Source organism: Mytilus edulis, chromosome 6 (assembly GCF_963676685.1).
Source record: "Mytilus edulis chromosome 6, xbMytEdul2.2, whole genome shotgun sequence".
NCBI lineage: Eukaryota > Metazoa > Mollusca > Bivalvia > Mytilida > Mytilidae > Mytilus > Mytilus edulis.
Window position 1 is genome coordinate 43326367 of NC_092349.1, and position 19850 is coordinate 43346216.

At 31.0% G+C, this 19850-nt stretch overlaps 1 protein-coding gene across 1 annotated transcript in view; it reads left to right on the top strand.

The window, feature by feature from the left end:
* LOC139527706 (solute carrier family 13 member 2-like) overlaps positions 1 to 17256 on the top strand; it is an 18805-nt gene extending 1549 nt beyond the window's left edge. The window contains exons 2-14 of the mRNA XM_071323330.1: positions 2454 to 2603; positions 3168 to 3283; positions 3866 to 4011; positions 6003 to 6147; positions 7099 to 7251; positions 7971 to 8105; positions 9077 to 9160; positions 10073 to 10183; positions 11908 to 12014; positions 12296 to 12408; positions 12981 to 13142; positions 14135 to 14272; positions 14798 to 17256. Coding sequence (XP_071179431.1) covers positions 2454 to 2603; positions 3168 to 3283; positions 3866 to 4011; positions 6003 to 6147; positions 7099 to 7251; positions 7971 to 8105; positions 9077 to 9160; positions 10073 to 10183; positions 11908 to 12014; positions 12296 to 12408; positions 12981 to 13142; positions 14135 to 14272; positions 14798 to 14938 — 1701 coding nt within the window. The 3' untranslated portion in view covers positions 14939 to 17256. The remainder of the gene's footprint in view (positions 1 to 2453; positions 2604 to 3167; positions 3284 to 3865; positions 4012 to 6002; positions 6148 to 7098; positions 7252 to 7970; positions 8106 to 9076; positions 9161 to 10072; positions 10184 to 11907; positions 12015 to 12295; positions 12409 to 12980; positions 13143 to 14134; positions 14273 to 14797) is intronic.
* Positions 17257 to 19850: the final 2594 nt, after the last annotated feature.

Below are 19850 nucleotides of genomic sequence, written 5' to 3' on the forward strand. Positions count from 1 at the left end.
GTCTATGGGTTCGTCCTTTTGGCGCAATTTTCTTTTTCCTCTTCTGTCTATGTATGAATGAATATCAAATAAAAGCGATTTAACATTGTATGAACAATTAAATCGGATTCAACAATATAAATTTGCACATGATGGATGGTGAATAACTGCGTCCGTGCCCAAAATACACGTGCAATAAAAATGCATTAAAAGTACCCAATGCTACCCTCTTTTGAGATTACGTATACATAACCCTAGATTTTTAACCCCTTACACAAGGATAACGCAGATAGTTGTCTTATCACCAGCTTCATTACAATTAATGTCAAGATCTTTTCTGCGTTATTGTTCTGTATGATATATTTGTGTCATCTTTTATATGCATCTACATGTAATTGTATGTCAGCGATGCATGTCAGGTTTATAACCTTCGCCGATTTACTTGCACCTGTTTGGTACAGTATGCTCTTCATGTGCGAATAACTCCGTCAAGCGATTGTCCAAGAATGTTGAATTGCGCCTTTTATTTGATGTCGTGTCCACAAAACGTCTTGGGGTTAATTGCATCAAAAACGAAGTCGATGACTCCGTATTTATTTGATACATGTATTAATCTAGCGAAAATATATACAGCAGCACCTTTTGAACTTTTTCTACTGCAAATTTATGGATATCACAATTTGAAGATAAATGCAGGAACAAATTACACCGATTTTACCGTGCATTCTATACGAATGCGCATCTGTCTTAAAAAAACATTCTATTATATTTCCGAAAAAAATTAAATAAAATTTAGAATGGAAATGGGGAATGTGTCAAAGCGACAACAACCCGACCATAGAGCAGACAACAGCCGAAGAAATGCACAATTTCAAAAAGATCTGCGAGTTTGAGATGACCTTTACTTTAATTTGACCTTAAACGAATGAAATTAAAAAAACTCAACACAACAACGCAACTAGTGAAGCAGAAATCTGATCAGTTCCGGAGCAGTTGAGATCATACCCAGTTTTTCGAAGATTTGATCATGTTGTCTTATCTTAAGTTTGTGATAATGTTTTGATGACTGTAGTTTGTTCGTTCCTTTTTTGTCTGTCTTTTGTTGTTTTTTAATACCATATAGTATTACCGTAACTTTTCAGTATGAATGCGCAAATCAAATTTTTGAGAAGTCACGGGATTTTATAATGTTGAGAATGTTTTTATTTGCTAGCCAAATGGTGTTGTTAAGAGCTTATTTCACTTTGAGAGATTTATAACAGTTCACTAAAAAATTAAGAAGAAAGCACGCAGTAGAAAATGCATATATAAACACCTGAATAGTTAACTGATTGCTTTTTCATTTGAATTCATTTTGAAAACGGAAACGGGAAAGGCGCAAAAATGTGGCGGGGTTAAAAATGTTTTGTGCTCTTTTTTGCGCATTTCATAAAATTTGAACCTGAGTGTGTTAATGCAAAAGAATAACAAGAACTTTGTATCGTTGACTTATAGCTGTTTACGATATAACAGCGACAATTATGTGCGCAACTGAGGTTCTGATCAACGACTTCTCAAGTATAAGCATGTCATTAATTACGTTGATATAATAAGAACTGCAAAAAACAACAGTAACAAAGAGTGCTAAGGTCAATGTATCTTATTATACATCTAGATCACTAATCTTTATCTTTTGTTCTACATTAATTAAGCGTCAACACAGAATTCATGCAATTTTCACAAACATGCACATTTGTCGCATCAAGTTATCAGAAATAGATACTTGCTTGATTCGTAACTTTTTAAAAAAAAATTCCTCTATCTTGCAAACATCATCGCTAGAACAAGTCTCAAAACTAATGCCTCTAGGCTAGCTGGAAAAGGTATTTTGAAAAGAAAACTTTTTTAGGTTTCATTATCACTATGCTGCGAACGGTTTATAGAACAGAAACCAGCAGAATAAATGTATACTTTCTCCAATATAGATTGTTATTTGTCGATAAATGATATAAAAGCTGACTTTATAAAATCTTTGTATTATAGAAGTACCATAGTGTTTCTGAATTTTACAAATAAATTGCGAAGATGAACATAGTTTTTAACCCTGTCTATGAATAAACAAGTACAACAAAGAAAAAAAAGTAAAAAGTTTCTAGAACATATACATGTACATATTGAACCTATAAATAAAAAGAGACGTCTGGTTGACATCGACGAAACAGCTACCTATCACCCTATAAATAAAACAAAAAACGACGATTGAAGTCCTCAATCAAAAGACCAATGAATTGAAATATAATGAGCTTTAAATTTAATGGACGTGAGCCTCAAGTAAGGTACATCTTGTTAAAAAAAATGTAACAAAAAAACAAATAGTCATTGTTAAATGATTCCAAGAGCCAAAATTATATCTAAGATTGAGGATTGAGAAGGCTATTAAAAAAAATCTTTTTTCTTTTTACACTTTAATGTAATTCTTTTAATCTTTTAAACAGGAGACAAAATGTGCCTACGGTTTGATAGTTATGGCAATCCTATGGCTAACAGAGGCCTTTCCAATACCGGTAACGGCGTTGCTTCCAACGGTTATCTTTCCTTTGTTGGGTGTATCCACAGCAAGAGCTATATGTTCAAAATATATTAATGTAAGTTGAAACTATTTATACTTTATTTTACAAATTGGTTAGTTTTATTTTCCAATATTGCAAAGAATAATGTAATGCAAATAATTTCAATAATATACATACATGTGTATTTTTTAGTATTTTTACTGAATGACTACCACGAATATAACAGCTATTACACAGGTTAATCAATATGAAAATAACTGAATATATTTAGTGCATTCGAAACACTCTTTCGTATTGAAACAATTTTATCTTAACATGGTACCTCAACACCACTTTAATGAATCCAGAGATTTATATATACTACGAGTGCCACTGAAATGCCACAAGGTACTTACAAAAAAAAAATCAAAAAAACACCAGAAAACCTATTTTAGGTAATCTTGAAAGGAGTTGAACTTTGCAAAAATCATATGAGCATATCTTGCCTTTATCATTATTTAACCCATTAAAAAAACTGTTTTTACTTTTTGTGGTGGAAGTTACGGTTTTACTTGTCAATAACAATTATGATTGGCAACTTGACATTTGAAAAAAAGAAGCATAAAAACATAAAATAAATAAGAAATTTCAATGTTTTAGGACACGACCGTATTGTTCTTAGGTGGTCTAGTAGTTGCTGTTGCTGTAGAGGAAGTAGGATTACACACGAGGATAGCCATGGGTATAATATCTGTATTGGGATCGAATCCAAATATGTAAGTAACCATATTTCTTGTTTTTACAACATACGATTTTCATACGACTAAAAAGAAAGCATTCTTTAACTCTTTAACTCTTTAATGTCAAAAATAAGCAGTTGACGAATTAGTAATGGAGCATACATGGTATGATGGTTTTTGGGTAAGTAGAAAACATTGAATGAAATACAAGATACTTTGTAAAAATGTACAAAACGAGGGGAATTGTAAAAATAAAAATCAGACATACTGAGCTCTAGATTTAACTGTATGAGAGATGATGTATAATTTGTGGATTATTTTCTTAAAGTATTGGTTGTATTTGGTCACTTCCAATTAATTTAAGCTCAAGCTCACTTCCTTCATGTTTAATGATACCCTATACAGGAATTGGTAATATAGTTATGTACTAAATCTTATCAGTGAATTTAAAAAGGTTTCTAGAAGATGTTTACCTTGAAAAAAATTACATTTATCCCTTTCATCATTGTGCATTACAGTCATGCAGCAATTCGTTCAATATGCGAACCTCAAGGTGTTTAGCTATGCTTGATTATTAACCTGTGTTTTATTGACTTTTATCTTTTATTTTGGTGTAAGGTTAATGTTGGGACTGATGTTACCAACATGGTTTCTGTCGATGTGGATCAGTAATACAGCAGCGACATCTATGATGATTCCGATCATCCAGGCAGTTATGACTCAGATTAGAGAGGCTAACAGAATAAGGCTAGAAGGAGCAAAAGGTATGCACGTAGTCATGTGCCTTTTATACACAATCATTTTTAAAGTTTGATTATGAAAACTAACGAGACGGTTTGCGTTTGTAGGATGAAGCGCATTGTGCTGCAGATGTCTGCGTCGAAAACAGTTTACATACGCTCTATTTCCCCGCGATTTCGCGGGTGTGTTCTAGTTATAGATAATAATAAGTAGATAAAGTTTAGGTGTAAAAATAAAGATATCTTTATATCATATTAGGATTTAAAAAATACGTTGGTTAAAATTATTTTTTGCAATTTCGAGCTGAAACTTTATGCTTTCTCATATATCCACTGATATCATGACACGGCTTTGGATGTGTTGTATATTATTTGCCTTTCAAATACATTTTTCAAAAAATTATAAAAAACAACAACGAAAAAATCAACCAAAGAGCAGACTTGAATTGACATCTTTGATTAGTTACAATACAGTCTCCAAATGGATCATACAAATAACAAGTTCTATCTAAAACCTGAAAAACACTTATCGTATACAAAATTATCATACAAAATGTTACTAGAATCAAAAAATAGTTCTGCAAATCACGCAAAGACTCAGTATGTTTAAGTTTGATACATTATGATTTACAATAAATCTGAGGTGCATAAAAAAGGGGGGACTCAATGATCATGTTGTCCAGAAGACCTTGAAAGTCATCGGTTTTTGAAATCTGTTCTGATGTGCTCATTTCAATTTTTAGAACAGGGACTGTTACTGGAAGGTAAGAAAATGGTGGATGGGTGTTAAAACTTTATCTGTTATTATTTAACCACTTTTAATTATTATTTCTTTTTTTTTAATTTCTCTATTATATATATAATGTCTACACTGTATGTTTAAACCTCTTCATCTTTCTCCTAGAAAAAAAAAATATAATTTTTCTGTATATAACTGTATAAACTAATACATACTAATATTATTTTTTTTTCGTGTTCATGATCCACTTTTCATGATCCTTGTTTAGCTTTGGCTAACCTTTTTTCTGAATATACTGTCTTAATCAATATAGGAACATGATAGACTGACTTAACTTCTTGGTTACGTTTTTAACACTTTGGCTTTTATTGGATCTTAGATATCTATTTTTTTTATGTCTTACGTTGTTTACCTTGTCATTTTGCATCAGTTTTTGTTATGTACAAAACAAAACTGAAAAAGCTGAACACATCTATTCCCGGTACAGTAAAAATAAAGTGTTATACGAAAGCGTCAAATGAATAGTCGCAGGATTAATGTGCTTTTGAAGCATTTAAACTCGTATGCTTCTTTGAACAAGTACCATCCGGTCCAATTCTGACAAATTGAAAAGAAAGACCAATTGAATAATTTAGTAGATAGTGAGTGCCAATGAGACAACTCTCGATCCAAATAACAATTTATAAAAGTAAACCATTATAGGTCAATGTAAGGTCTTCAACACGGAGCCTAGGCTTACACCGAACAACAAGCTATAAAGGGCCCCAAAATTACTAGTGTAAACCATTCAAACGGGAAAACCAACGCTCTAATTATATAAAAAACGAGTAACTAGAAACACGTATAAATTACATAAACAAACGACAACTACTGTATATCAGCTCTTTTATTAGAAATCAATATCACAACACTTTTTTATTCAGCAAAATGTAGAATAATTTTATACCTTACCTGACTTCGCATTTGATTTTTTTCCAACGCTTTTGGGTACCTATATCTGGTGGGTTCGAACACTTATGGTTTGGTAGATTAGTTTACATTATACCCTTTCTTTCTATTTGTTTTAACTTTATATCACTATATATTTTCCTTTACTCATTACAAGCAAACTTTTAATGTGAATACACATGTATATGTGGGCTCCGAGAAATTGTCTTATAAATTTATTTTCTTTTTATAAAATTTATTTTGTCAATGGTGTAAATTTCCCGTCACTCGCGAATAAACTAAATATATATTGTGAAATTTGTCAGACAGATTCTTATCCTTTTTATAGATGCTTCAGACGAGTCAGAGAATCCAACGATACAAACCAGTGATTCGATATCGGTGAATCAGATCGAGGGGAAAATCAAAAATGGCGCGATGCTGTCTGTACCAACAGACACACAAATTTCTCTCGGCAACGACTCTGCAGCATGGTAATAATTATGTAAAATCAAATATGAAATTAGTAGTATTTTTTTATGGCAATGTGTATCTATGACGAAAAAAAAATATTGATAAAGTAAAATAATTTGCTTTATTTATTAAAGCAATGGGTAAATGAGCTTTACATACTTTTGCAGTCTTCCATTATAAGTTTGGTTTTTATCTGGTAAAAGATTCATAAATTCTATCTGATCTGTTGGGACACAATGTAATTTGAATCAAATGATAAAATAGATTTACAGCAAACGTAAGTATTGTAATTGTAATACAAAGAAAAAAATAATACGCAGCATTGATGACACTTATGAAATTCAGTGGCGGATCCAGAACTTTTCATAAGGTGGGGGCTGACTGACCTAAAACGGGGGCGATCCCGTCATGATTCAGTGATTCCTTATAAAAGCAACCAAATTTCCCCCATAAAAGTTGCGGCCCGGGTCCGAGGCTCCCTGGATCCGCTTATGTAAATGTATGACAGACAGTAGCCAAACAATTTTTAAAAAAGCCCACCAGAAATCTGTATTCAGTTTCACATCAAATATTACGAATAAAGTTGATTGGTTGTCATGAACAGTTTAGTATACTTACGATCAACTACTATAGTCATAAGATATTATATGGAACCTATAACAGGACTGCAAGACTCATGAGATTAGACATTCAAGACAAATAGTCCGTTTTGCTCAATCCCAGCAATCAATATTAGACTTAATAATCTATGACAATGAATTTTATAAAGAAAAGAAAATATGAATTATACGTCAATGATACAACATGTAAACAATGAAATAAATACAGATGCATCAGTGACAACTATTGGCAATTGTCTAATACAGATGCATCAGTGGCAACTATTGGCAATTGTCTGTCTATCACAAATAGACAACATGTACAACAAGCAACTTCGAACCCTTTGGTTTTATAAGGAACTCTATTTTTAGTATGTTAGAAGACGAGAAAAGTACAGAAAATAGTGAACTGAGACTGTTTGGAAAAGGACTGGCACTTGGCGTTGCTTATGGTGCAAATGCAGGAGGCATTGCTACACTGACTGGTACTCCACCAAACCTGATATTGCAGGGACAAGCTAATGAGTAAGTTAGATAAGTGTGCTCTTTCCATTGTGTGGTCCAAACATGACTTAGATGAGGTCTTAGATATGATCGATGGCAAATGAATTAGAGGTCCTATAGTACGGTGTTAATCTGGTGCTTAAAACCTAAACAAACTGTTAAAATACGTCTTTAAGTAAATATACGATTACTCGCGATGAACCTTAATTTGACATGGATTTAAGCAATTGATTAATTGTGTGTGCTCTACGCCAGAGCAGAAACATATTGATTATATATAGTTTGAAAATAAGTAGGATTGGCATGAAAAAGGGTTCCGTGCTGCTGTGGATTTTTTTTAACTTGATGTCCGAAATCTCCTAAAAATGGCTACGAACTTAATGCATCTTGCAAACTAGAACACATATTAAAATATTACACGCTCATCTCTGAAACAGCTCAGTAAATGTGAAATATAATGGGCAGGAATGATGTGAAGAAGGACTTCTACAAACTGTCCTTACTTTTTTTCCTGATCTCACTTATATTGTGGCCATTAAAAACAATAATATGTTTGTTATTGGAGTATTCTGAAAATACTGTCCTCTGAAACTGAAGTGAAAATTGTTTTGAAAACCAACAGGATATTTGATTGGACTACCCTCTACTAGAAACTCCTATTACTGCTGTTTTCTTATTTTTCAACCAAAAAACAAAGTTATGTCGAGCGATTCTGGCAAGTTGATTCTTTTTTATTTTAGAATCTTCGATAAAAGATCACCCGGGTCAGACTCTGGTATTACATTTGCTAATTGGATGGGATTTGCATTTCCGCTGTCGATCGTTATATTGCTGATGAGCTGGATATGGTTACAGTTAATTTTCCTGCGATCATTGTGAGTATAATATTGTAGTATACAATTGCAATATACAGTTGTTATCCATTCGTTTGATGTGTTTGGACTTTTGATTTTGCCTTTTGATTTTGGACTTTCCTTCTTGAATTTTCCTCGGAGTTCAGTATTTTTGTGTTTTTACTTTTTGCAAGACAAGGATGGACATTACAAGGTTTAAACTCAATAAAAAAAACCTTGTTATCGTTGCTTTACATGAATTTTGACAACTTATACATCCCATGGCATGTAGGTTGAAGAAAAGATGCATACTAGTATATTTATTATGATAATCAAGACTTTCGTTTTTATGGGTGTATACACCATTAAGAGAGGTGAGCCACAAGATCAGTAGTAAGTTTTTATCAGGCTAATTATGAACCATAATTAAAATAATCTGTTTAATAGAGGCTTAAAATCTATACTATACAAAAGATTGAAAATACGAACCAGTGGTTTTTAAGAGTTATTTCCCTTGACCAAGTTCTACCTCCTTAATGTTAAGGTTAACAATATCTATCTGAGTTACATTTGCGAGCCTTCAAATAATATAATACAATATATAAAAGAGGACAACAACAACCATGCACACTTTTGGAGATATATCAATCAGTTTTACGTGAGCACAAATTAACACTTTTGCCTTTCTAAAGCATATGCAATTTAAGTAAACACATATTAAAATTCATGCAGTCGAACAGGGTATATCTGTTTTTGATCAGAAACAAATTTTCAAATGGGTTTCAAGAAGTGTCCTTGTATAAAAATTTATAAATTTTGTTACTCATTTTGAAAAGCCGTTGCATCTATAGATGTTGAGCCTTGCTTACGTTTTCAATATAAAACACAATGAAAATTATTATCCTTATGTATATAAATGATTTACTAAGGACAAAAGATGAGAAAAGAGACTCATCACACGTACCAGTCTTATTATTTGGAAACATAGTCAGCAGTGATTTTTTATTATCCAGGTGTATACGAAAAACCGACGCAGTGAGGACAGCAGCAATTCAGTCGGCTATCAAACATGAACGCAAGAAACTTGGAAGAGTGACGTAAGTTTGATTTCCGGAGACCTCACGATTAACGACTACATAGGTCAAACAATAAAGTTCTTACAGAGCATAAAAAAAACAATAAATCCAAAAGGCTGTGCTAAATCTGGCAAGCGGTCACACATTACTGAGGGTAGAAAAAAAAGTTTTTACGAAGGATTTACAGAAAAATTATATTCATGTCAGCAAAGTATTTCTAACAGCTCTCAGTGATTCAATGTTGTCTAAGACTGATATGGTATTGACCCAGTGGTTGAAAAATGTAAAAACGCAAAATAACACACGCTACTCGGTTACTTTTAACAGAATGAATTGATTGATATGCAAAAGATTACAAAAACCTTGAAAACATGTGCAAAGTTTGATCTTTAACTTCGTACTTTATTTGGCCTTTTAACTTTTTTGGATTCGAGCGTCACTGATGAGTCTTATGTAGACAAAACGCGCGTCTGGCGTATATACAAAATTTAGTCCTGGTATCTATGATGAGTTTATTTACAGGAAAACATTCTTTTCGTTCGCCTCAATTTTTTTTAATGACAGATTTCCTTACCTAAGCATAAAACATCAAGTAAGTTCGTTTTTACTATCTAAATTAGATTAGGTGAACAACTGAGAAATTAAAACCTTTGGTCAAGGTTTTTTCTTGTGTAAATTAGAAGGTTTAAAAACATGTAGATGATGTGTAACAACTAAAGTACCATATTTATAATATATAGATATTGAAAATTACAAATAAGATATGGTGTGTTTCATTTAAATATATCTGAATTGTCTATCTTTTATCATTCTCTAACATTCCAGACTAAGTTGTTAATAGACCTCAATCATGGACAATGTCAGCTAATTTTAGTATAATAAATCCTTATGAACATGTACAGTTTTATTTATTTTACAATACACTTTTTTCAGGTTTGGGGAAGTTGTTGTTTTGATTTGTTTTATATGCTTAGCTATGTTGTGGATATTCAGAGATATTCCAGGAATGGGAGGATGGGCATACCTGTTTCATCTCGATAAAGAGTAAGCTAACAATATGTATTTATGTAATCGATAGAAAATAATTAAGAAAAATGTTGAATATTGTCTTCAACTACACCATTAATATAATCTTAAAGCAACGAGGATTAAGCACATTAGATAATTACTTGTCTTTCTTTATAAGAAGCAATATATTTGAAATACAAGTAAGTGTATGGTGTTCGTCATTAAAACAGAACCAAACTTTATAAAAATATAAAAATATATATGTTTAAAAACTTTTAATGCCTTTATCATTCCAAGTCCCATGTCTTTAGAAGCAGCGACGGCTTTATGCATTAAATAGAAACAATATCATATAAAGGACACAGTAATATACTGGTGTTCAAAATTCATAAATCGATTGAGAACAAAAGAAATCCGGGTAACAAAACAAATTTGGACAACAAACGATACGACATAACACACTATTCAAACGAAACCATAAACAATCAACAACACATTTCTATATATATAAAAGAAAAAACATAATTTAAGGCAAAGATAGTAACTGACGATTTTTTAATTTTAAACATATCCATAATCCACAAGGGAGCTAAAAACTCAGTTTCTAATTAAATTGTAACGATACAGACTTGAATATTTGAAATTATGTATTACAAAAAGGAACATAAATAAATATCAGTTTGTATTTTAAATTTTTTCAGCAGTGAATTTTAGATCGGTATATTATAAGAAGTTGTATTTTAAGGATAATTATTTTAATATCAGTCATTTATATGAGTTGTTTTTATATCTATAGCACAGTTATTTTAGTTTCAAGGAAGTGTTTTTCTGCTAAATGTATTGATTGTATGTACTTTTCTAGGTACAAATCGTCCAAATGCGTCTTTGACCGGCTGTGAATCTAAAAACAAACACTTTGGCATTCATTTTATATATTATTGCCGGTTGAACTTGATTTTTTTTAATAATAGAGTATTTTTATATCAGACTTTATAAAAAAAATCACTGTTTTGCAGTAGCGTTAAAATATCAATTAATTGGACTATGATATTATATCTACCGATCGACTTTAAACTTAATGAGGAAAACAGTTACAACTGAGAATTTAAAAATGCTTTATACATGTATTTCTATATCAAAGATCTCCAAACAAACTAGTTCAACCCTGCTGCAAGTGCATGTGCCTGTGTTACTGGTTGTCTTATTGTGTTATACCTTAAATATTTTGTTTAGCATTTGAAGTAGAATCTTAGAAAATTTCTGTTCAGTTGATGTACTATTCAGAGTTTTTCATATCTAAAAGACACCTGTCTGTTGTGTTGAAGACTTTGTATTACCTTCTAGAATTCCTGGTTGTTTCTGTCGATGAGTCACTTTCTCGTAGGTAAATTCGAAGTATCCCATAATACCTTTAAACACGCAGATGTGTAAATTATTATCTAAAATAATCCAATTTACCGGGAATAAAAAATGAACACATTAACTTTTTGAGTAGAATGTATTAAGTAACACATGAACAGTTCATCTCAGTAGAAATATTTTCCAAATGTGTCTTCTTATTGCTATGAATTTAAAGGAAACTAACAAATATCGTTCTGTATATTATTGAAATTATCATTAAAATTTCTGTAAGTAATGAAACATTTTGATATAATGATGTATATCTAACCGTCCATTACAGCTTTCCATTTTTCCTTTATGAAAGGTAAGCTCTATGTATCTACTAGTATATGATTTTATGTTGACATTTCTTTCAACAGTGGTAAACCCTTTGCTAGAGATTCCACAGCAGCGATGTTGATTGCTATATGTCTTTTTGTATTACCAAAATCAGTGCCTAATATATTCTGTTTCATAAAATCTGAAGGTAAATAATGAATTCTGATTTCTTTTTAATTATCTGTAACGTGCATGTTATACTTATGTTTATAATAATATCGCAGGTTCAAAATTTTGACAGTCTTTAATTAATACAAAATTGTCGAAATCTATGGCGTATAAAACATATGGAGTTTGCTCAAGTAAAACAGAAACGTGTTGTATTTTTTAAACAATTTTATTGTTTTTGTTTATTTGTATATATTTATCATGTTTATATCATAGTTTGTGCAAGTATATTTATCATATATATCTCCTACTGCCTTGCAGATGTAAAACCGTCCTACACACCCATTCTGAATTGGGATACAGTTGTACATAAATTACCTTGGGGTGTGATTGTTCTTCTTGGAGGAGGCTTTGCTTTAGCAGACGCAAGTTCTGTAAGTTTTATTAAGGTTCTAAACAATTCACAACAAATAACAAAGGGTATTTTTTTACCGATTTTTCATTAGATCATTCTAACCTTTATTTTTTTTAACACGAGTGATCAAAATAACGATAATGAAACATATCAAGACTGGTACCTACAAAATGAACACACATATATTAACCAACGGAAAAGATATCGTCAGTTTTCCTAGTGATAATATTTTTCGTCTGAAAGGTATGTAGCACAATTCAAGTAGGACCTGCAGAGGTAGCATATATATATATATATATCTCACTCAAAATATGATATTCTAGACGGTCTTTTTCGCTAATTTTAAATTTAAACATGTTTCTTTTTTATACACCCTGGCCTTCAAATAGTTGGTAATGAAGTTTAAGAATAATTTTTTTCTTATGCTTTCATATATTTTGTTTTGATAGTTCCTGATGACGGTAAATCTAGAAAAGCGCTTTCATCGCATACAATTTGTGAAGAGTTTTGATAGTTCCTGATGACGATAAATCTAGAAAAACGCTTTGATCGCATACAATTTGTGAAGAGTTCTTTTCATTTTTGTTTTAGAGTTCAGGTCTATCAAAGATGGTTGGTTGTAGCCTGAGGGTATTTAGTCACATGGATATATGGGTAATGAATCTCATCATTTGTTTGATTGTGGCGGGAGCTACAGAGATCACAAGCAACAGTGCAACAGCTACTTTACTGATGCCAATCATGGCCGAACTGGTATATATTTATTATGATTCAATAATCTAAAGTAAACTATTTGAGTAGATTATACATGACAAACATCAATATGTATTGCCAATATTTCCCCTGTCGAAGATTTGAATACCAACACTCGGACTTTATTTTGTCAAAGCATATTCCGAAGATCAAGAGGAGAATAGAGTTCAGAAATTTAAACATTATGAATTCGTGAACGCTATTGCTATATATGTATTTTGTTTTGTTAATAGTTATTTTTTCGTTAACCTAGATCTAAAAGAAACGCTATATAAAATACTTATTTCAATCAAACTCCAACCAGAATATCAGAAAGCTTTCTTCTTTTTTGGAATTTGGAAAGCTAATAAAAAAAAAATGTAAATTAATTTAGATTTGAATATGTGACCGAACATATTACTTGCGGGATATTGTTGGCGACTACTTCTGGAATCTGCACTTTTTCTTTGATGTTTAATAAGCATCTTCCCATATTCCCTGAAATTTATGAGAAGAATTTTCAATATCAGAAGAAAAAAAATCAAATCTGTTGATATATTATGAATCCAATTTGGTAATTAATTAAATTAGTAGATTAGTAAAGTTCCTACATACTAGCATGCATCTATGCATTTAAAGAATCTCTTTTGTTTACACTTAATTAAGAAAGAAGGAGATGTGGTATAAATCCCTTGAGACAACTGTCAACTGGAGAGCAAATGGGGTAGATATAATAATTTTGTAGGTTACCGAACTGCTTTCGTAAGCTATAAAAAAGAATGAAAAATCAAATATTTCGGATTTTAAACGGAAAAACAAATAGCTCGATTTTTATACCAATAAATTACTTATGATTTTTATACCAATAAATTACTTATTGAAAAGCGTTTTGTTAAATAATACATTCATATTCATTATTTGACTTCGCTAAGGACTAAATATGTTCTATAAATTTATTTGTAATTCGTTTTTGTAAGTAAATTCTTTCAATGATTCAAATACTTTTCTTACAGGCATTGACGCTGGGCAAGAATCCTTTATATTTGATGATCTCATCAGCCATTGCCTGTTCATTTGCCTTCATGTTGCCAGTGGCAACACCACCTAATGCCATTGTGTTTTCGACTGGAATTTTACGTATTCCTGATATGGTAAGACTTTTATATCATACAATTGACCTTCATGTTGATGATAACTTATCAAGTAAATTAAGTTTCGTTGCATCTAATGTAAATTCTTTTTTATATGAATCAGATCATAAACAATAATCTAAAACTTAGTACGTCCCTAACGCTCGAATCAGAATTAGAAAATGGATAGTAAAACATTACCCCTTATACTGCTTAATTCGTTATATATCATTTTTCAACGATTATCATTTTATTCTTATTTGGGGGAAAACAGCTGGCAGATCTAGTTTTCAGGGATGATTGTGGATTATAAAATTCTCTGAACCGAAAGGTTTAATGCTTAGAAACATGACGGTCAATATCTTGATTTGACCAATTAAGCGGTTTTTGGTCAGTTAAGCGATTCAGGCTCCTATGGAAATCTTTTTCAGTTGTTTGATCTCATTTAACTGAGCAGCGTTTTACCAAATAATTTATATGCGAGCAAAATAAGTATGAATCTTGAATCAATTTAACCAAGTATTTCGATTTATTTTTATTTTTCAGGCATCAGCCGGTATCGTGATGAATATCGTCGCCATATTGGCACTAACTCTGGCTGTGAATACTTGGGCTATCCCCATCTTCAATTTGGACGTGGTCCCTAGTATTTTTAACAACACAGGCGTTAATTCTACGTGTTTATGAAATCAATAAAGGCATTATGCTCAATAACATCTTTGAAATAAAGTGTATGCAGATACTTGTTTGCTCAAAATATGTATTTCCAAAATGTAACTGTGATTGGGGATTGAATCAAATTGGTCATTGAACGGAAATTTTCAAATATAACACCAAGACTAGACAGATGCAATAATGGGTATAAGTATACTATATGCTTATTATGATATATCATATTTTGCAAGTGATTATCAGAAATTTGTGCGATACAAAGACAAAAATAATGATTGTATTTACGCATGTAAAAATAAATTTGATCTATTCTGATAGTAAAAAGCCCTGAAGCTTCCCACTGAGCAATGTCAAAGACATGTTGCTTTTGATCATTGTAACGCATAATTTTGCTGAATGAATGTGGACTCTTTGCTTTTATATATTGAGTTTGATCTGTTTTATTTTATATCATATGTATCAGAAGTAAGATCAAAATATAATAAATATGTATTTTATTTTATTGCACAATGGGCCTGTTTACATGACCACATTTTAATATGCTTTTTTCACTATGTTATTCACTTTTTCGTTTTTTTTTCCTGTTTAGTTAAAAAAAAAACAAATACACCATTACATAATAACACAAAAATAATTATATGCAATAACTTAAGAAACATGTAAAAGGGCGAGGCTCGGTGGGCATTTCTACTCTTACGAAGAAAGAATAAATATATATTTGATATTTTTCTACAATGCACGAAATTGTTCTTCTTGCAGTTTGAATTTTTGAATTATTGTTTAGTTTCTTTAATCCCCAACTGCTTACATTGCTTTTTATACGCCTGTCAAAATTTTGACGGACGCATTATGGTATACAAATGTCCGACGTCCGTCTGTCCGGCGTAAACATGTCGCACCGTAACTTGAGAACGACTTATCAAAATTTCAGGAAACTTGATATTGTTGTTTCATATGATGGTCAAATGATCTGTATACTTTTTGGTGAAAATTAGATTAAAACTGTTTGAGTTACAGGACTTTGTAACTAAAACAGGGGTGGTTTTCCCCCATGTCGCGCCGTATCTCAAAAACGATTTATGATAATTGATTAAAACTTTACACACTTCTCAGTTATATTAATCTAAAGATCTGTATACTTTTTGGTGATGATTCAAAATTTGATATTTGAGTATTCGTAAAAAAAGAGGGAGGTTTTTTTTTTACATGTCGCGCCGTATCTCAAAATCTGTATACTTTTTGGTGATGATTCAAAATTTCATTTAAGAGTTATTGAGTTTTTTGTGAAAAAAGGTGTGTTTTCACATTTTGCGCTGTATTTCAGGAACTATATAATTATTCCATAAAACGACGGGCGTATCATGCGTTCATGGCACAGCTGTTTATTGTGATATTATAATTACATGAAAAAAAGTTTAATTACAAACTGCAAAAAAGACATGCTAGCTTTCAATATACAATTTAAAAAAAACATAGACCTTTCGTTGGTCAACCTCCATCATTGGGCAAGTTATCAATATTTATAAAAGACTACAAATATTTGGTATCAAAATTAAATTCGCTAATGGACAAATACCAAATTATAACTGATTAGGCACCGAAACATTAACCAGTTTATCTTTCAAGCACTCTCACCTCCTCTCTTTTAATTTTAAGAAGAAGGATAACAAAAGGTCTACTTTGATCATTTAACTTAAATTCAAATGGTTTTTGGAACATTTAGATCAGTATAACTACATATTTTTACAATTTGTTTCTGTTCGTTCAAGTGTGTTAGTGATTTCATAGCATATTAAGTTTGATCAAAAATCATTTCCATGATCATTTCTGTAGTATATCTCCTTACTTTTAATGTTTTGTGTTAAATACTTTGTAATATATTGTGAGTTATGAAAAGTGCAACTTAATTTGAATTTTACCAAACGAGCTATGAATTTATGTTTGTTATGGATATAGGGCATTTTGAGAAGGATTGACTGTCCGTATAGAATGTTTTATCTATGATATTAAAATCATACCGAATTTTATATCAAAGACTATTTTTGACTTTTTTTAACTCTTTTGGATTCGAGTGTCACTGATGAGTCTTTTGTAGACAAAACATGCGTCTGAAGTTAATTCTGGTATCTATGATGAGTTTATTTAACTATTTTATACTTGAAATCGATAACTTAAGCACACAAATTTTCGATCTTTTTATTTGTTTAGATCTTTTAGCCAATGATCTCAGATTGTGATAACAAAGTTAATGATACCTATTGAAGATTATGGATTATCAATATATTTTTCAATGTATTATGTATGTGTATAAATAAAAGTGTTTTTCAAAATAATTGTGTTTAATAAGGCAATAGTTTTCAGATGTTCATATTTAGATTAGGAATGTGAATATCAAAGAATCAAACCAAAACAGAAGAAACGGCATGAACCAGGTTCGTCAACTGGGTATATATCAATCAGTGTACGAAGACAATAACAATCAAAACCAAGGAGTAAACAAAGACTCACAAAACCAAAAGACATTTACATCAACAGTTATAAATATGAAACCACATGAAATCCATTAAAAATCCACAAAAATCCGGGAGTGAAATAAGGTGCTCCTGAAGGGTAAGCATTTCCTGCACCGTAAACGGCATCCGTCACGCTCATTAAAAATACCGAACTCCAAGGAAAATTCAAAACAGGAAGTCCTTTACCATAAATCTAGATCAAAAACTAATTCACATCAAACCAATGGACCATTACTGTTATATTTCTGACGTGGTACAGGTATTACATAATATGTATAAATAACTAGCTAAACCTGACACTTGTGACAGTCGTATACAAATCCGGACTTTGCTTGTTTTTCAGTAAAAAGTAAAGTCACGAAAACACTAAACTCTGAGTAAAATACAAAACGTAAAGTCCCTAATCAAATGGCAAAATCAAAAGCTCAAACACATCAACTGAATGGATAGAAACTGTCATATTCTTTACTTGGTACAGGCATTTTCTTATATCAAATTGGTGGATTGAACCTGGTGTTATAGCGAGCTATACCTCTCACTTGTAGGACAGTCACATCAAATTCCATTATATTGACAACGATGCGTGATTAAAACGCAATTTATCTTAAACCCTAACTGAAAAAGACCTCAAACGATTAGGAAAGTATTCGCTGATAACACTGTTGGTTTTATTGCCAATCGATATGAAGAATACTTCGCTGAATTTTCAGTAACATGGTCATATTCTTCAAAATCCAACTAAACAAATTGTTTCGTATTCTTGTGTCGTGAGAAGAAAAATTAGCATAGTAGTAAATCATAGTTTGTAAAATACATAAGCTTTGATTATCTTTTTTGTCTCACAATCATTGATTTAATATCTTTGCGATTCGGGTCAATTTTCGATTTCCAATAACAAGATCTACAAGTTAAATAATTAATTAGTACTTATTAATATATGCATCACGACTAGGAGGTCCCATGTCGCTCAGCAATCTATAATTACAATAGCATTTATAACGTCAGTAAAATAGATTATGACGAACTATACAAATAGAAACCATTCTGATTTCTAGAAAAAGTGCTTTAAAGGTCAATTCCGATATAAATCTAGCAAGTCATTATACTGTGTAAATGTAATAAACTAAATTGTTATTTTCTTTCAATAAAATAAGCAATAAAAAAGTTTGCTCTTTAATCGACTTTTTAAACTTCACAATTTCCTTTAATTTCATATGGAAGAAGAGAAATTTCTTTTTATTTGTAAAATATAGGAATACAGGAGAAAAAAATATGTATTTTTCATATTGGTTTCAATTTGATGAGGAAAACTTACGGGTTTAGTCTACTCGAAATAAACATTAAAAAGCGATATACTATCTTTACAATTCAAATTTCAAAAAATAACATTAACCTCATAAGAAAATGGCTGTACCAAGTCTGGAATATGGCAGTTTTTATCCATTCGATTGATGTGTTTGAGCTTTCGATTTTGACATTGAATTAGGACTTTTAGTTTTGAATTTTCCTCGGAGTTCAGTATTGTGTGATTTCACTTTTTTCAATGTTTAAAAATACTAAATAAAGAAATGCCTGTGAAATGCTATGATTTTAGAATTTGTTCATATTTTCTTAAAAACAAATCAAAACATTTCATAAATTAGCCAGTTTTCGAGACTGCATTTCATTTCTCTTTGTTCTTACATGTATATGAAATTTTAATTATCTTGTCATCTTGAGATCGGTTGTTACTAAATACTTAAGGATGTACTTAGGTGAAATTAATAAAAATCAAGAATTTGAAATTTATCCTACAATGTGAGGAAGCATTAGTTAAGGAACAAAATAAGCCCAAAATATCGATTTTTATTAAACTCGTTTTTCGGGATATTTGAATTTTTTAAAATGGCTGGAATATTTTGACCAGTTCTTTAACCTTATATTTGCAATAATATTATTTTGGTCTTAAATCGAAAAAAAAAAGAATCTGCTTAAATTGTGGTCAATGACTTTTGAAGTCTTATATAAAAAGAAAGAAAAGGTGTTGTGGGGCAAAATATGTTACCCTGTATTGAAGGGAAAAAAACAAAGAAATCTGAACGTCTGACACAAATTCCCTAATCTTACCTAAATATAAGTAATTCATTAAATACATAGTCATTTAAGACATAAAACCCGTTATTTGTGTATCATAATAAAAAAAAAAACTTTATGCCGGAATGAAAAATCTTGACTAGCAGAAAGCTGACTTTTTAAAATACTTTGTTCAACCCAATTGTAGACGGAGGATACCTTAATGTTTCTAGTTCAACATATCATTGACATACAAAATTTCAAATTCGACAACGATTTGAAGCATTTGAAGCATTTTATAATTTTAAAGATGTATTAGTCATGGATGTTTTTCTTTCTATTTCATTTTAAAAAATAAGCAT